General features: G+C 40.3%; 2 protein-coding genes across 4 annotated transcripts in view; one reads left to right on the top strand and one right to left on the bottom strand.

Moving 5' to 3' along the window:
• The window catches only part of astn2 (astrotactin 2), a 291201-nt gene that overhangs the window by 235981 nt on the left and 39433 nt on the right, over positions 1-15787 (top strand). For both annotated transcript variants that reach the window (XM_079657488.1, XM_079657487.1), the window contains exons 16-17: positions 710-889; positions 11885-12207. In XM_079657488.1, the coding sequence (XP_079513614.1) occupies positions 710-889; positions 11885-12207 (503 nt within the window). The remainder of the gene's footprint in view (positions 1-709; positions 890-11884; positions 12208-15787) is intronic.
• trim32 (tripartite motif containing 32) lies at positions 1974-7697 on the bottom strand. Of its 2 annotated transcripts, none has more exons than XM_079657489.1 (2): positions 7578-7697; positions 1974-6736 (listed from the first exon to the last, which is right to left on the bottom strand). In XM_079657489.1, the coding sequence occupies exon 2, from the start codon at positions 6722-6724 to the stop codon at positions 4667-4669; it is 2058 nt and encodes a 685-aa protein (XP_079513615.1). In that variant the 5' UTR covers positions 6725-6736; positions 7578-7697; the 3' UTR covers positions 1974-4666. The 2 variants fall into 2 exon arrangements, with proteins under 2 accessions (XP_079513615.1, XP_079513616.1); XM_079657490.1 differs by lacking the exon at positions 7578-7697 and adding an exon at positions 7367-7500.

Here is a 15787-nt window from a genome sequence, read left to right as displayed (position 1 = left end):
CAGTCATTATATGGTGTGAGGGTTAGGGTTAGGGTAATGTTGTGAATCGAGTGGCCTGTGTTTGTCGTCCATAACATACGCCTGCCAATACCATAGCCCCACCACCACCATGGGCCACTCGATTCACAACATTACCCTAACCCTAACCCTAACCCTCACACCAGATACTGACTGGTTTTTGGACCCCCTCAGACCCCCCCAATAAAGCAAAAATGCATGTTTCAGAGTGGCCTTTTATTGTGACCAGCCTAAGGCACACCTGTGCAATAATCATGCTGTCTAATCAGCATCTTGATATGCCACACCTGTGAGGTGGGATGGATTATCTCGGCAAAGGAGAAGTGCTCACTATCACAGATTTTTTCAGATTTGTGAACAATATTTGAGAGAAATGGTTATTTTGTGTATATAGAAAATGTTTTAGATCTTTGAGTTCATCTCATGAAAAATGGGAGCAAAAAAAAAATTGTTGCGTTTATATTTTTGTTCAGTGTAAGTGATAATAATGAATTAATAACTTCTACCAGAATAAACAGCTTTAATATACTACAGTATATTCTGCATATTTAGTCAACCTACCTTTCATTCTCATTATTTGTGAAGCTTTCTGCATTCAATCCTGATTTTCAGATCACATGTGCACCATTAGGCTGAATATCCAACCCCATACAAAAATCCCTACTCTTCCATCTCCTTCTTGACCTGGTAGGCTTTTCTAAGGTTCTGAAGACACTGTCAGCTGAGAGCACACGCGAGGAGCTGCTGGCTTTTCTCCATCAATATGGCAGCCACTACGTGTCTGAGGCGCTGTACGGCTCTGAGCTCGGTTGCAGCATCTACTTTCCCAGCAAGAAGGCCCAGCAGCAACTCTGGCTGCAGTACCAGAAAGGTGAGTGTGTGCTCACACACAGGTAGAAGGCCAAAACGATTTTGTGCTGAATTATAGAGGGATGAATTGACATATTTTCATATTCGTTTTGGGGGATTTGCCAAAGGGGAAATGTTTGGATTTATGGAGTTTATGGATAACACTGTGTTTAAAAAAAAAAAAAAAAGGGAAACATTGTGGTGCCAAATGTAACTAAATAAAGCAAACATGTTCTAAGTCAAGGAACTCCATTTCATACAAATACACACTGAAGAAAAGTAGAGCCAGGTCATACTTTGTCAGACTATAAATTAAACTTGGTTATGTTTAAAGATTGTATCCTGTCCAGATTCTCCTTCTGGTGAAAAGGCAGCACAAACTCTGCATGGATTGAATTAATCATCAGTGTGACTTAACAGCCTGAAAGCATATTCGGAGCAGCACTGTTCCATTTTACATGGTGTTTTTTAATCCTGTTCATCCGTGATCCTAAAAAGTGCAACTTTTCAGTCCGGCCATTCAGTATGGCTGGAAACTGGGATTTAAATAAAATACACTTTGTAGTAAAAATAAAAACATATTTTTGGGTCAAGGAGGACCAGGATTGAAAACACAAAGAGAAGTACTATGCTTTATGAAAGGGACATTATCCATGTGTCAGGGATTAGATTTAATTTCAACCAAATTGATTATGAAAAAATGTATTCTGAAATGCATCACTCAATCTGATTCAGTGATGCATTGCTGTTTCAAGCAGTGTCTTTTAGCTACATTAACTTATGTTGCTGATATTACTTATGTACTTTCATTGAAATCTATTTGTTGATGTTTTTATACTTTTACTGAAGTAAAGGATCTGAATACTTCTTCGAACCCGACATCAAGACATGACTAGGCCTTAAAGTGAATGTGTAATGCTTTAGAAACTTAGAATCATCCTGGATATTATTGTCACCCACCGCTTATCTCAGCATAAACTGAAAATGAATGGAACTCAAAAAGTGGCAAAGTATGGACCAAAAAGAGGTATGCTTTAAATACAGTCACAAAGAAAAAATACATATTTAATAAATGAGGACACAATAATAGAATACTCATCCATGTATTTTAGTTGTTTCGTAAATGTTTATTGCACTCAGATAATCAACAATACAAACATGAATATGACTACATAAAGATGTCTGTGCTGTGTTCAACACATTGTAAAATGCACAGCCTCCAAAGGTCAATACACCTGAAACACTTGGGAGTTTGGTTCATGAACATAAGGTGTGGACACATGGCGGTATTAAGATCCATTGGTCATCGAAGGGAAACATTTATCTTCAATTACATGGAAGAATACGTATTCAGATGTGAAACACTGAAGTTCAGTACACTGACACAAGGACACTTGATTTTTCTGTCTATAACGTTTGAATATTCTAGTGATAACTACTTCTGTTTACCATGAATACAGTGAAAGCACTCAAGAACAATGTTTTTTTATGGCAAGGTTGACATGCAGCTGAGACAATCTTGAATCACAATCTATTACTTTAGTGTTGAGATATTACATGGTATAACAATTAAAACAAATATGTAATGTAAAGTGAAAAAGCACAAGGAAATAACTAACTTCACCGTGTACTCAAATTCAGATCTATCTATTCCTTAACCTCAACACTTCACTCATTTGAAATTTCACACACGACTATTGTTTACAACACAGTCAGATTTTTAAAATATATATATTTGTATTTGTTCTGTTAAATAGGGCTCCAGGTGCAGAGTTAAGGTCAGTTTTGTGAAACCATGTTTAAGGCTGAGTTAGTATATGATAAACTCTTATGAGCATATCAAGAAGATACATATTGGCAGGAAGGCATATTTACTATCTACGAATGTAAGGACATCAGATACAAACAGGGCAGGGTTTCAATGATTAATTTGATTCCCCATATTTCACAATATTAATATTACGATTAAAAGTGTCTTTTTTTATTTGTATTTTACCTGACAAAAGCAGCTTTCTAATGCTTCATATGGACCCAGAAATCAGTTAAGCTGAAGATTAACTTAACGTTGACTTCCACTTCTTCAAGAACACGGTATATGGCTGTTGTCTCAGGTTGCAAGTTGTCTAGTGTTAAATAAAAACCTGATGGTGACATAGCAACATGCAACCAACATCCCTGTGTAACAGAGCCAGGTTTGGTGTGTGAGTATTCACCTCATATTATTATATTTGCAATGATATTCTGAACACTCCTGCAGGTTTTCCCATAAAGATTGTGTAACCACAGACCAGGCATGGAAACAATGGCAAGGCAAAAGTTCTCTGGAAGAGGTTTGAAAAACGTTTCTAAAGATTATTTAGGTTGTAAAAATACCTGATGTGTGATTATGTGGTCCAGGCGCTAGAGCTATTTTTTGGTGTCGGCTTTACTGGAAACAAAAAAAGTAATTGATAGAAGATTACATGATTTACTTGAAGGTTAGTCCTTAATAATAATGTAATTTAAAGCCTTTCATGTTATAACAATGATCTTGAACATTTGGTACGCTAATAACAATGGACACAATTCTGTCTGACAAGTGGGAATTAGAAAAAGGAGCTACAGTGTAAGTGATCAAAGCTACTTTCATGGTTCAGGTTAAATGAAAGGCAAACAGAAGGTGATGTAGAGGCCTGAAATTGTATACGTTTGACTGAAGTACAACTAAAATAGGATACAGTATGGGGCAGATGACATGTTATCTTGCAGAAGGTTAGCCTGCCTCCTAGTGACACAAGTGAGGCAGTGGCTTGTAACTCACATGGAGAGGTTGAATGAAAGAATGGACAGAACATTTTTTGTTTGTTTATCATACATTAGATTTTTAGTCATATTTGCTTTTTAAGCTGGTGCGCTGATTTAAAATACACAGCACATATGCTAGCTTGGCAGTATTAATTAGGTACCAGGACAAAATGATAATAATGTGGCCTACAAATTAAACATCAGTAACCCTGATTCTGTTTGCATTACCCTCAAAGAAGTGTTAACCTGCAGCAGCCAGGAAAATGACACCATTGCCTATCATGTTGTAATTTAGTTTTTCAACCCTCTATCCTGTAAGTAAGATAATATTCTAAGCTCAATGTTCCCTGAATGCTGCTGAATGAAATCCAATGAATTTGAATACTTTCTCACTGTTTGCCATTAGCTGACTGCACAGTAAACATTAAAGGTGCCTGCTGTATTCAGCAACATCGATGTTAGCCTGTGCTACTAAAACCTCACACTAGGAAACAGTGTTGTGTCAATAATAAAGTGCTTCACAGGCCCAAAGCCTTGGTATGCTTCATTTTATATGCAAATATGTCAGCTTTTCTTTATCATATTTATGTTTTTGCATGTCTGAGCCAGATTAGTGAAAGCCATACATCACACACATTCCGGCTGAATGGTGCATGTATCAGTACACTGTGACTGCAGCAGCCTCAAAATTGTTGGCTTCTATTGACAACTATTGCAAGTATTATTTGTAGTAAAACAATTTACCAAGTTTTGTTTGTCATTTAAATTATTAGATAATAGGCAGCTTAAGTAGCATCATTTGTATTTGATTAAAATAAAATGCAGTGGGTTTCAAACTGAACCAGTTTGACTATAATTATCATTTAATAACCCAAAAAAGACTTGTTTGGTCTGCAGCCAAACTAAAGTGACAGGTTACAGTGTGAGTCTACCTTTTTCAAACTTCCAAACACACTTTCCAACACATACCTAATACATCTCTCATGCTCATGTCCAGATAGACTGAATTGTCCCTCTAGGAAGTGGAGGAGTGCCTCCTCTGAAGGTAAGTGTAGACTTTGACACAGTGGTCCCAACAGTCAAGCACCAGCAGCTGTCCTTTCTGGGTCGTGACCACTCCTACAGGGCAGGTCAGACCTTCCTGGATGAGAACTTTGAATCCACCCTCTTTGGGAAACTGGAGGATTTCTTTTCTGCCACTGTCCGTTACCAGCAAATCCCCATTGATATCCACACACATGCCGGTGATGCAGCGGAAGTCCTCATTCTCTGAGAAGAAGTGACTGAGCTGCTTTCCCAGCTGACCATCTTTATCTACAGAGCCAATAGAAAAGCCACCTTCGAGGTAGGGCTCATTGTGACGTTTCTCAAAGTTCAGGGCTAGACCCTGGGTGAAATAGACTGTTCCAGCCGCATCGCACGTCACAAACTTTGGCCGCACGGCAGAGCACAATCGGTTGTAGCTGACCACACCTACATTGCGGTCCACTGTTAGACACCATAGTTTGCCCCCTTCCACATCTGACACAACAAACTGGCCTGATGGCGTGGCGGTAATGCCCCAGGGTTTAATCAGCTGCGTCTTATGGCAGGCCACACATTGTCCATCCATAGTGTAGACCTTAACTGAGTTATCGTAGTTGTCTGTGATCCCAATCAGGCCTTGAGGAGTGACGGCAATGGATAAGGGGATGAGGTTGGGCAGATCAGCTCCGAGGAAGCTCAGAACAAAGTTGTCGATGCTACTGGCGTTGCGGCGGATCTCACGCTGGAAACCTTTGCGGTTGAAGATCTGGATGCGGTAGTTTCCACGGTCAGCCACCAGGACCTCACCGTGTGGAGTCACACAGATGCTGACTGGTAAATTGAAGGTGCCAGGTAGCGCTCCCTTGCAACCCATCTTCTTCACAAACTGGCAAACTTGGGGGCCTGCACTTGCCCCAGCCCCTCCAGGTGACCCCCCGCCTGCATCCATGGACTTTGACTTAAAGCTGCTTGGTGAACCACATACTGCCTCTTCTATAGTGGCAAACATGTCAATGTCTCTGTAAAGGTCCAATGGAGCCCCCCTTCCACCACCTGTAGCCCCCATTGCCCCAGCTACACTCTCTAGATCACCATCAAGTGCAACCTCCAGCCCACTCTCCTCATCCTCTGTATTGACGGTATAAGTATTTGTGGTAACTTGGCCCACTTCTACAGGTCTAGTGTGCTCTGTTCGGACCAGCTCGGGCTCTTGCAGCTGAAACATGGTGGGCAAGCTGCTACTCAAATCTATCTCTTCATCATCTCTGCCTTCGCCATCATCCTTTAGCAAAGCGATATCACTCTGCCTCACCAGCATTGTCAGATAATCGCAGCGTGACACCACTTTTACCTCTGCAATGTTAAGGTGGTATGTCTGCTCCTCCAAGACCTGCCCATTTAGCTTCTCCACTTCTGCCATGGAAGTTGTGAATGTCCTTCGAGACCTTCCGAGTTGCTCTTGAAGACGTAGCTCAGCTGACACGTAGTCCTGCTGCACTGCCTGGTACTTTAGTCTCAAGGACTTGGAAATGTTGTCAATAGCTGATTTTTTCTTCTGAATTTCACTCATGACATCACGCAGAGAAGCCAGCTTGCCACCCAGCTCTTTACGACGCTGCTCAGCGGCCACCCTGATTGGCTGGATTGAATGTCCTTGATGCAGGTGGCCCTCTTCTTTACAGAGCTCGCAGAGGAATGTGGCACAGTCATGGCAGTACTGTCGTGGTAGGCGGTTGCAGCAGGACTTGCACATTAAGGCAGCAGTAGCAGCACTGCAGGATGTAGTGCAATCAAGGATCTTGAGCACAGTGAGATTATCGGCCAGCTGGGAGATACTGCTCATACGGGACACTCTGCTACAGAAGGGGCAGCGCACACCATTTATAGTATTAGCCAACAGCTTCTCTAGACACTGCCGGCACACTGTGTGACCACACTGCAGGAGTTTAGGTCGCATTTGAGTCTGGCTGTAGGTCTCCAGGCAGATAGGGCATTCAAGAACCTCCCTCAATAGATCTGGGTCCAGCGGGTAAGAGGCTGCCTCCATGTTGGTCCTTTCCTTTAGTGACAAAAAAAAACAACAAAAGGGTTGTAATGCGTCATGTGTGAAATAATGATGCCACAAAGTTGTGTTTTTAATGCATGTAGCAGTTAAGTGTAGCATGGTTTGATACTGTAATGCAATCACTGTGACAGTGATTAAAAATCAATTATACAATGCAAATCATTGCCTTAAAGCTAATGTTATTGGGCTAATTTGGAGGCTATTTAATGTCATGCCAAAGAGTATGTGCGTGGACAGTTATAACAAGCATAGCGAACTAGTGTTTCTCTTTTTAAAAGTAGGTAGTTGTAGCCGTTTGGCTGACACAAACAAACATTACTTACAGTATGTGGCGACCAGTTAACTGGGAAACCATTCACTGACAACTATCTAACGTTAGTCAACAGGATGTGTTATTTACAAGCTGATTTTGATTACAGCTGATTACATCATAGTGCTGCTAAAGATAATAAACGTTCACAATGAAACACTGGTTATAAAGGGCAGGCAAGTTAAGCTAATTGTTGATATTTAGTATGGACACACGATCGTCCGACGCCATAATTACTAGCAATGAATAAGCAAGTTAACTGGGCACGAAAGTGCTGTTGATGCCTAAAAATAGGTTGACCTTGCAGCACATACTTATAAACGAAGTTCCGGGTGAATATCCTTATTGTAGACAAGTTAATTGTAGGCCTCTCGACAAAACAACAAACGTTTCCGCTTTCACTTGATACAACGCGACAATGTCAGTCATCATCACACGTCTGGTTTGGATGAACGAGCATTCGAGAACACGACTTGCGGTTAATGGTAAGGTGTCTCTTTCAAATATTCATGATGAAAACATTACCTTGTCTTCAATTGTAGCTGCTTGGAAGTTCAGAGGTTTGATGGGCGGGCTGTGTTTGTGCTACTGCTGCAGCTGCTAAGAGACTGCAGTGTGGACGACGTCACGTAAGCAGTGTTACGCAATACGCACAGTTCAGAGCCTGACGTCTGTTTTGATTGGCTGTTGTGTGGGCTTGCACAAGGGCACGGCAGGGTCCTGATCCTGATGGCACACTCGTAATATTGTTGCAGGCCATGGAATATGTTGAATATTAAGATTTATATAATTGGACTATCTTTCATTTGACTTAATCCCGATGTGCAAATATTCAGACACATCCGATTGTCATGTTTTTCATAAAAAATATGTATATTTGCATGCACAGTCCCTAATCCCGTTAAGAGTTACAATATAAGTAGGCTACAATATATTTAAATTGTCCTTATTGATCCTGCAATGACTGTAGAGTTTAAAAGGAAGACATGACTTCCTTGTAGTTCATCCTCCAAAAAACACATATATAAAACTGGGTCTATTGAGTAAAGAAGAAAACAGACCTCAAACTGAGCAAACCATTTTAACAGAGAGAGCTAGAGAGAACCTGAAGTACTGCATTTTAAAACATCCAGGTGTGGTGACATGTTTGTTTTTAGACGTGAGTTAGTAATTTTATAAAATGACCACTAGATGTCAGAATAAGTCTTTGAGAAGGTGCCCATGCAACATTTCTGCACACAGGAAGAGTAAATTAATCTGACGCAATCTAAGAAATCTGCTTTTCCATATGAGCACAACAAAGCAAGCTACCACAAACTGCACACTGAGAGAAGTTAACTGCAGCAAAGCTATCAAAGGGATACTTACAATAAAATTATACTATTACAATATCACTTTACATCTTTAGCCCCCTTTTCACTTGTCAAAACCAAACTAAACAGGTTAAATTACAATTAATGGTCACATAGAAAAAATATATATAAAAAGCATTACTACAACTGTTTAAATCACTGGGAAGTTATTAATGAAGAACTAGAAGTAACCCACAGCAACATTATTTTAAACTACTAGTTTATTTACTAATTTCCCTATTAACTGGCAATCACAGAGTAAATTATGTTTGAATAGTTAATGGCAAGATATTACAAAGGTGAAATGAAGTAGACTTTGTTGACATTGTACAAGTCACACACAGATACAAATGTGTCAATATTGTGAAAGACTATGTATATATGTGTATATACAAGAATATGAACTACTAACAAGGGTTTGCTCAAATCGGAATACGGTGCTACATGTAGCACAAGCAGCTGTTTTAATAAAGTGAAAACAACATTGCCAAAAGTAACCACATCTAACAACATTTGAACTAAATTGTTTCTGAAGACATCTGACACCTTTGCTGTTGTTGCCTGGGCAACATAGCCCTGGCCAGAGGCGACGTGTCCCTCATGAGTAATTATACTGCAACAAGTCCACAAAGACGTTTTAATTAACAAACGCAGTGCAAGATCAATGGCTAGGAAATTCACTCCATTTATCTCTTCACTATGTTTGATGATAGCCAAGTGTCAGCCACCACCAAATAACTCCACATAGCAAAGAGATGTCATCGTTTATAAGTTAATTAAAAGGCCAAATGAATAGCCACTCCAAAAATACACATGGTCCTATTTAATTTCTCCTTGTGAAGGGTGTCACTGTTGTTCAGATGGAACTTTACATTGCATAAATACATAAACAGACACACAGACAAAGTACATCCCAGATGGAAATGATATGCTACAGCAGTTGCTACCAGCCTTAATACAAGACAGTTAAGAGTCTTGAAAAAAAGACCAAAGTCCAAAAGTAAATAAAAAATGTTAACACTGACATCACATTACCTTGGCTACGTTTTCTCCTGGTTATTTTCTCCGCCAATACATGTCAGTTCCACATCTTTCATCAAATGCATTTGTTTACATAGATGTAAACAATTGTATTGAGTTTAAGGGGGTAGGAGTGAATTATAATGGCTATCCACAGCCAACCTGAGCCACAGGGCTTTATTGTAGGAGCTGGGTGAAGACAGCTTTTTTTACTGTGTCTGTGTTGCCTCAAGAAGTGCATGTAATTGGGCTCTTGGGCCACCCCTTGAGCCTGTTTACATACTGTTGCACATGAGGTTACCACCCACCCTTTCAACTGCCTCCCAGTGTCTTACATACGCACACCAGGAGCTGCAAAGACATATATAAATAAATGTATGTGCTGATTCAATTATTTCCCTCACACAAACCAGGGTCATGTCCTTAATGTTCTTTCTGGTGATTTTGGGCATTTTCAGTGACCTCAAGTTCAGTTTGTGTGTAAACATGTGATATGAAACTTGTTTATCTATTTAATTATTGTTAGATAAACATGTTTAGTATCTCTATTATAGCCAATGGACTTACAACCCCAGTCATTTCCCAAAATATTCTACAGCTATTTTATTTTCTACGGAAGTCAAAAAACTTTACTTGTTTTCTTTATCTTTATCCCTTTCATTAGACAATACTATAATGTGTTAAAAAAAATATAAAAGATTGAACAACTTCCTATGCACATTTGAATTATTAACGTTTATACAATATAACGTACTTTTTACAGTATTGCTATGTAACCACATGAATTATTATTATTTTTAGCATTTTTTGTTACATCAAAGCCTTTTGGTTTCAAAGTGCATAGTTGTAATGTCAAATATACTTGACATATATAGTATTTTTCTCCTGCTAATATAACTACAGTCCTGAAAACACCCCCATCCGTGTTCTGTTTTTTCGTAACTTTGAAATACCTGCTGGTAAAGCGCATGTGTTTGTGTTTGAGAAACGAATGGTTGAAAGTTTACACACCCCTTTCATGTCTCGGGGCAACGTATTTAATATTGTTGATGTTACAGGAGTCCAAGTGAAATTGCTCATGCAGAAACATTTAGACAAGTTTCACTCCGTCTCTCAAACAAACACATTTGGGTTCATGCACTGTATGTCTGCCACTGCCAGTAGTTTAAGGGATGTTGGATTTCACTGTCATTAAAATGGTTAACAGGAAATAAGTCATTTGATATATTAACCCTAATTGGTCCCAATTACCCCACCTTGAGTAATGTCAAGGGCTTTTCCTGCTCTCTTATCCATTTCCTTTGGGTTTAGGGTTTCCCTTATTTTTCTTGGTCTTTGTGTGTATATGTTGTCCGTTTTGTGTGTGTGCATATATACGCTTATGAAATTCTGTATGCATGGGTAATCTCCTTCATACATCCATGTGCCTCTGTATGAACGTCAATGGGGGTGTAAGATTGTAACCTAAACATTTGCAGATGTGTGTGTTTATACTCTTGTGTCAGGGGCTGAGGTTTTTTTTTCTTCAATTTCAACTAAAAAGCTTCATTAATCTACATAGGGTGTATGTTACTTAATACTCTGGCAACCTACACCTCTGTATATAAGACATGTTCAGTGTATTTAACTGCAACATTGAGGGTTTGATGAGTGAAATCAAATGTGTGCAAATACATTTCTCATGCTGTGTGGTTTCCACTCACATATGATAAGTCATGTCTCAAAGATACATCATCATACAGTAATTCCAATGTTAATATGGTTATTTTTCACTGTAAATGACACCTTATCACTTAAAAGTCACACATGTGTCTTCTCCTCTTGTGAAGCAAATTGACACTAAAGCACATCTGCCACATCAGCCCAGATGGCAGATCTGCTCCACTGTAACATGTGGCCTGATGTGTCCTCCAAATGAAACACTCAACCCCAAAGTAGCATTTCCTCCTGTTTCTACTCCTCCCCTGCTTCTGTCGCTGCCTCTTCTTTCCGCATGGTGTGTTGTTTTACCACTGAGAGTAAATCGGGGGAAACAAATCTCTTCTTACTTCAGTGATAACATCAAACAGTGGGAATTGAAAGAAGCAAGTGACACCCCCCACCCCACCCCATGCATCCTTTGTCTATGAAAGCTGATGACAGTAAGGAATTACTTGTTGTTTTTTTCTTCTTCCCCTTGGCAGCAAGTAAAAGTAAATCCAGATGAGGATGCATTATGCAACTGAGGGAATGTGACTCTTTTTTTAGATTTTACGCTTTAAGATACATAAATAGTTTTATGGAAATAAAGATTACAGAAAGTACGGGAAACAGGGATTGTTTTTACAATTTGCATTTAACAAAAATAAGCTGTTTTCCTTCATCCCCTAAAGTAAATGCTTGTTTTTGTTGACTTGGTTTATCCTTATCTGCACCCCCTCCTACCCATACCCTCCCTTCTTCTCTTGTTTAACCCTCCAGAGGCAACAGACCAAGGGGTTAGTGGCGGTGGGCGGCGTGAGCTGAAGTCGGTCCCCTTCATCAGCTACCTGTCGGCAATGCAGAAGAGCCAGCTGTTGTCTGACGACATGGTGAGTGGCGTGGAGATCCGCTGCGAGGAGAACGGCAGCTGTCCAGCTGGCTGCCACCTGTGCCATCACCAGGCCGTGGTGGGAGGACTTTCAGGGAGAGGCCGCACCGGTAACAGCAGGAGTGGAGAGCCGCCTTCCCCCATCCCTGTGCTGCTGGAAGTCAGCCGCGTGGTGCCCCTCTATAGCCTGGTCCAAGACAACGTCACCAAAGAGGTGAGAAACCTGTGTGTGTGTGTGTGTGTGTGTGTGTGTGTGTGTGTGTGTGTGTGTGTGTGTGTGTGTGTGTGTGTGTGTGTGTGTGTGTGTGTGTGTGTGTGTGTGTGTGTGTGTGTGTGTGTGTGGGTGGGTGGGTGGGTGGGTGGGTGGGGGTGGGTGGGTGTGTGTGGTGTCTTTGCGCTTGTTTGCTTGAGAGGGATGACTGAGAAAGTGACAGTAAAAACTAGAGTGGCAAATTAAATCAAGTCAAGACATGTGATGCAACCACTTTAGTTGGAAGCATAAAGCAAACATAATAGTTGAAGTTAATGTAACATCCACAATATTTATGCATAAGATGATGACAATCTATACAATGTCATTAAAGCCTGAATCTTTTTTAAATTTGTAACTATTATAATACAGAGGTGAAGGCTGGCATATTATTATTTAAATATGTACAACTGGATGGCATGTGATTATACTAGGTCTTCTGAAAACAGATTTGTAATGTAGATGTGAGGCATTTCCACATGTGTTTTTCTGCCTGGTGCGATCTGTTCTGCGTCGGAGTGTAGGACGCAAAATAATTGAAGTGTTATATTTCACTTATGTACAATATAATATATATATATATATATATATATATATATATATATATATATATATATATATATATATATATATATATATATGTATATGTAGTCATGTATTAATCCTCTTACATTATACACACCCATTGTCCTCTGAAGCTTTATACCTGATGCAGTTGTATCAAATCACCTCTAGGTGGCATCAGTTGGTTAAATGTGACCACTGGAAATGAGCACTGTAATACAGAGGGCATAAAAAGATGACATCATAGTTTTCTCCTCTTGTGGGGAAGTCGATGTGTAAGAAATGTATGTGTGTCTAAACAAGCATACACAGCTGAATGCAATATCAGCCTAATGGCCACATGTTGTGATTATGATTCATCCTGTTTAAAAACTATTTGGATCTTCATGCAGTGAAAGTTAATCATATCAGATTCATTTTCCATAAGGTAATGTAGGAGGGGGCTGTGGCTTCACTTGACATTTAGTTTACCACATTTAGCTCTGTTTGGGCTTTAGCTTGACATTGTCTAGCTACATGTCATCCGGTACAGTTCTTCTTTGTGCGTGTGTAAACCAAAGCAGAGCTGTTTGCAGGTGACTCACACACCCAACACACACACACACACACACACACACACACACACACACACACACACACACACACACACACACACACACACACACACACGCCATAGGGAGCAGACGGGTTCATGCTCCCCCCAATCAAGCATCTAATTACCTTCCCTTCTGAAATGACAGCAAGCAGCAACAATACCAGAGGCAAAAAGGCAAACACACATTATGCATTCATGCACTCACAAACACACACATGCACACTACAAAGCCACCTGTACGTGCCGCCCATAACAAGCACCAGAGCCCCAAAGAAAAGAAGGCACAATCAATATCAGACGATCCCTAGTGCGCCTCATCGATAGCTAAACGTGAGGAAGAGCAAAATGTCTCTTTTCCCTCTCTCTTCCAAACACCTCACTTTCCATCCTTCTCTCTCCCCCTTCCCAACCCGTGGTCTTCTGGGGATGTGGAGACTGAGATGTATGAGGTGGAGGAGAAGGGGTGGACTGCAGTGGATAGTTCTGGCAAGCCCTTCTGAGGTAGCTTGAGGCAGGATTATTAGCTTCTTATTGATGTCATCGACCTCTTGGGAGGGAGGGGAGTCCATCACTCTGCTCCTCTTTTTCCTCCTTCGCTTCTTCTCTTGGCTGCAACTGCTGCTGCTAGTCTGAAAGGCACATACGTAAATTGCATTAGAAGCAAGCGACACAACAACCTGTCCTTCCACACACACACACACACACACACACACACACACGCCACTGCTCATTCTCCCTCTCTCTCCGTCTTTGTGTGTGTGTGTCTTTCTCACACACTTTGTCTTGCGACTTTCTACTTGGCTGGGTCTATCTGGGAAGACAGCTGCCATGTTGCAAAAGCTTTCTCAGAGATGAAGTTTTTTTTTTATAGCTTAAATCCCCTGAAGCCATCAAAATAGCAGCTTAGTTGTCCAGCTTATTATAAGATATACTGAGGTCATACCTTCTACGTGTTTACCTATTTGTATGCATGCGTCTATGTGTGCATAATACCAGGTTTACCGTACATCACCTGTCACTCTCTCTGTGGCTCCTTCCCCTCCGTATTTCTCAATAGCTGCATCTTTCAGTGGCCTCTCCCTGGCGGCCGGACTGTTTGACAGGACATGTCATGGCCGTTCCACATCAATCTCCTCATTATGAAGCCAGAGAGGGATTTATTTTACAATAGGAAATGACCACTTCATTGAAAAGACCACAACCTGGACTGCAAAGAAACCAAATCAAACAGAAGCAATAGCTTGCTCAAAGTGGCTTTGTCAAAGGGGAGAATAAAGTATTTTGTTGTCCATGTACTGACATTAAAAATGATTAGTTAAAGATTTGCATAAGAAAATACCTGGGACACTTTTCACCTTTCCATTATAGGATAGTGTTTCCTAAAAAGGGTTGTATAGAAAAATCATGTTTTGTCTCACTTACCTCTTATTTTATTATTGAATCGCGCAGATTTTAAGATGTGCTTCTATGATATATTTCCTTCTAACCTTTTACAATGAAGTTGAATAAAAATGTGTGTGCGGAGCTGACTAATAATTGAGATTAATAGAAAGAAATGAAAAAAACCACTCCATAGAAAACTATTTCCGCTTATCCAAACGTCTCACTGTCCAACAGTTGTTGGATGAATGCCATACTGAGATTTGTGGACTTCGTAGAGTAATGTATACACTTTTTTCTGGTTAAAATATATAATTATTTAGTTTTAAGTGTAATGTTTTGGTTTCCGTTAACACTCACAATAACATTCAATTCAAATAAAACTTAAAAATATATATGCATGGATAACTAGTAAGGGCATGTGGATTGTCTTTTGTTTGTTGATTGCTTTTCTGGCAAAAGCATATTGATTTTTTAGTTTCTTTTAATAGAAAATGTTGGAGATTTGCTCCACCTTTGTCTTGATACATTTCTCAGGTTGCACTGTTCAAGGACATTACATTACATGACATGTCATTTGTTAGACGCTTTCATCCAAAGCGACTTAAATACATTCGGTACTGTGGACAATCCCCACAGGAGCAATTTGGGGTGAAGTGTCTTGCCCAGGGACACAACGACATGCTGACTGCAGTGGGACTCCAACTATCCCCCGATTCGAAGTCCAGCACTCTACCCACTGAGCCACAGCCTCCCTTTGGACCTGGCCTGCTTCAAACCTGGTCTGCTTTGAACCTGATCTTGACTTGAATTTGACTGGAACTGATCTTGTAATTGGAATTGGTTTGCACTCGTCTAATAGGTGGTCTTGCTTACAGGTCTGGTGTGTGCACGCAAATACACACAGATACTCCCCTGTTTTAGTGCCAGAGAAAAAATACCTCAGTGGATAAATAAATAATCTAACGCTTGTGGAGCTTGCCAATGGTCCTATGTCCTGTGATG

Source organism: Notothenia rossii (assembly GCF_949606895.1).
Source record: "Notothenia rossii genome assembly, chromosome: 11".
NCBI lineage: Eukaryota > Metazoa > Chordata > Actinopteri > Perciformes > Nototheniidae > Notothenia > Notothenia rossii.
The sequence above is the reverse complement of the archived record's forward strand: the minus strand, read 5'-3'. Positions and strand labels throughout refer to the sequence as shown.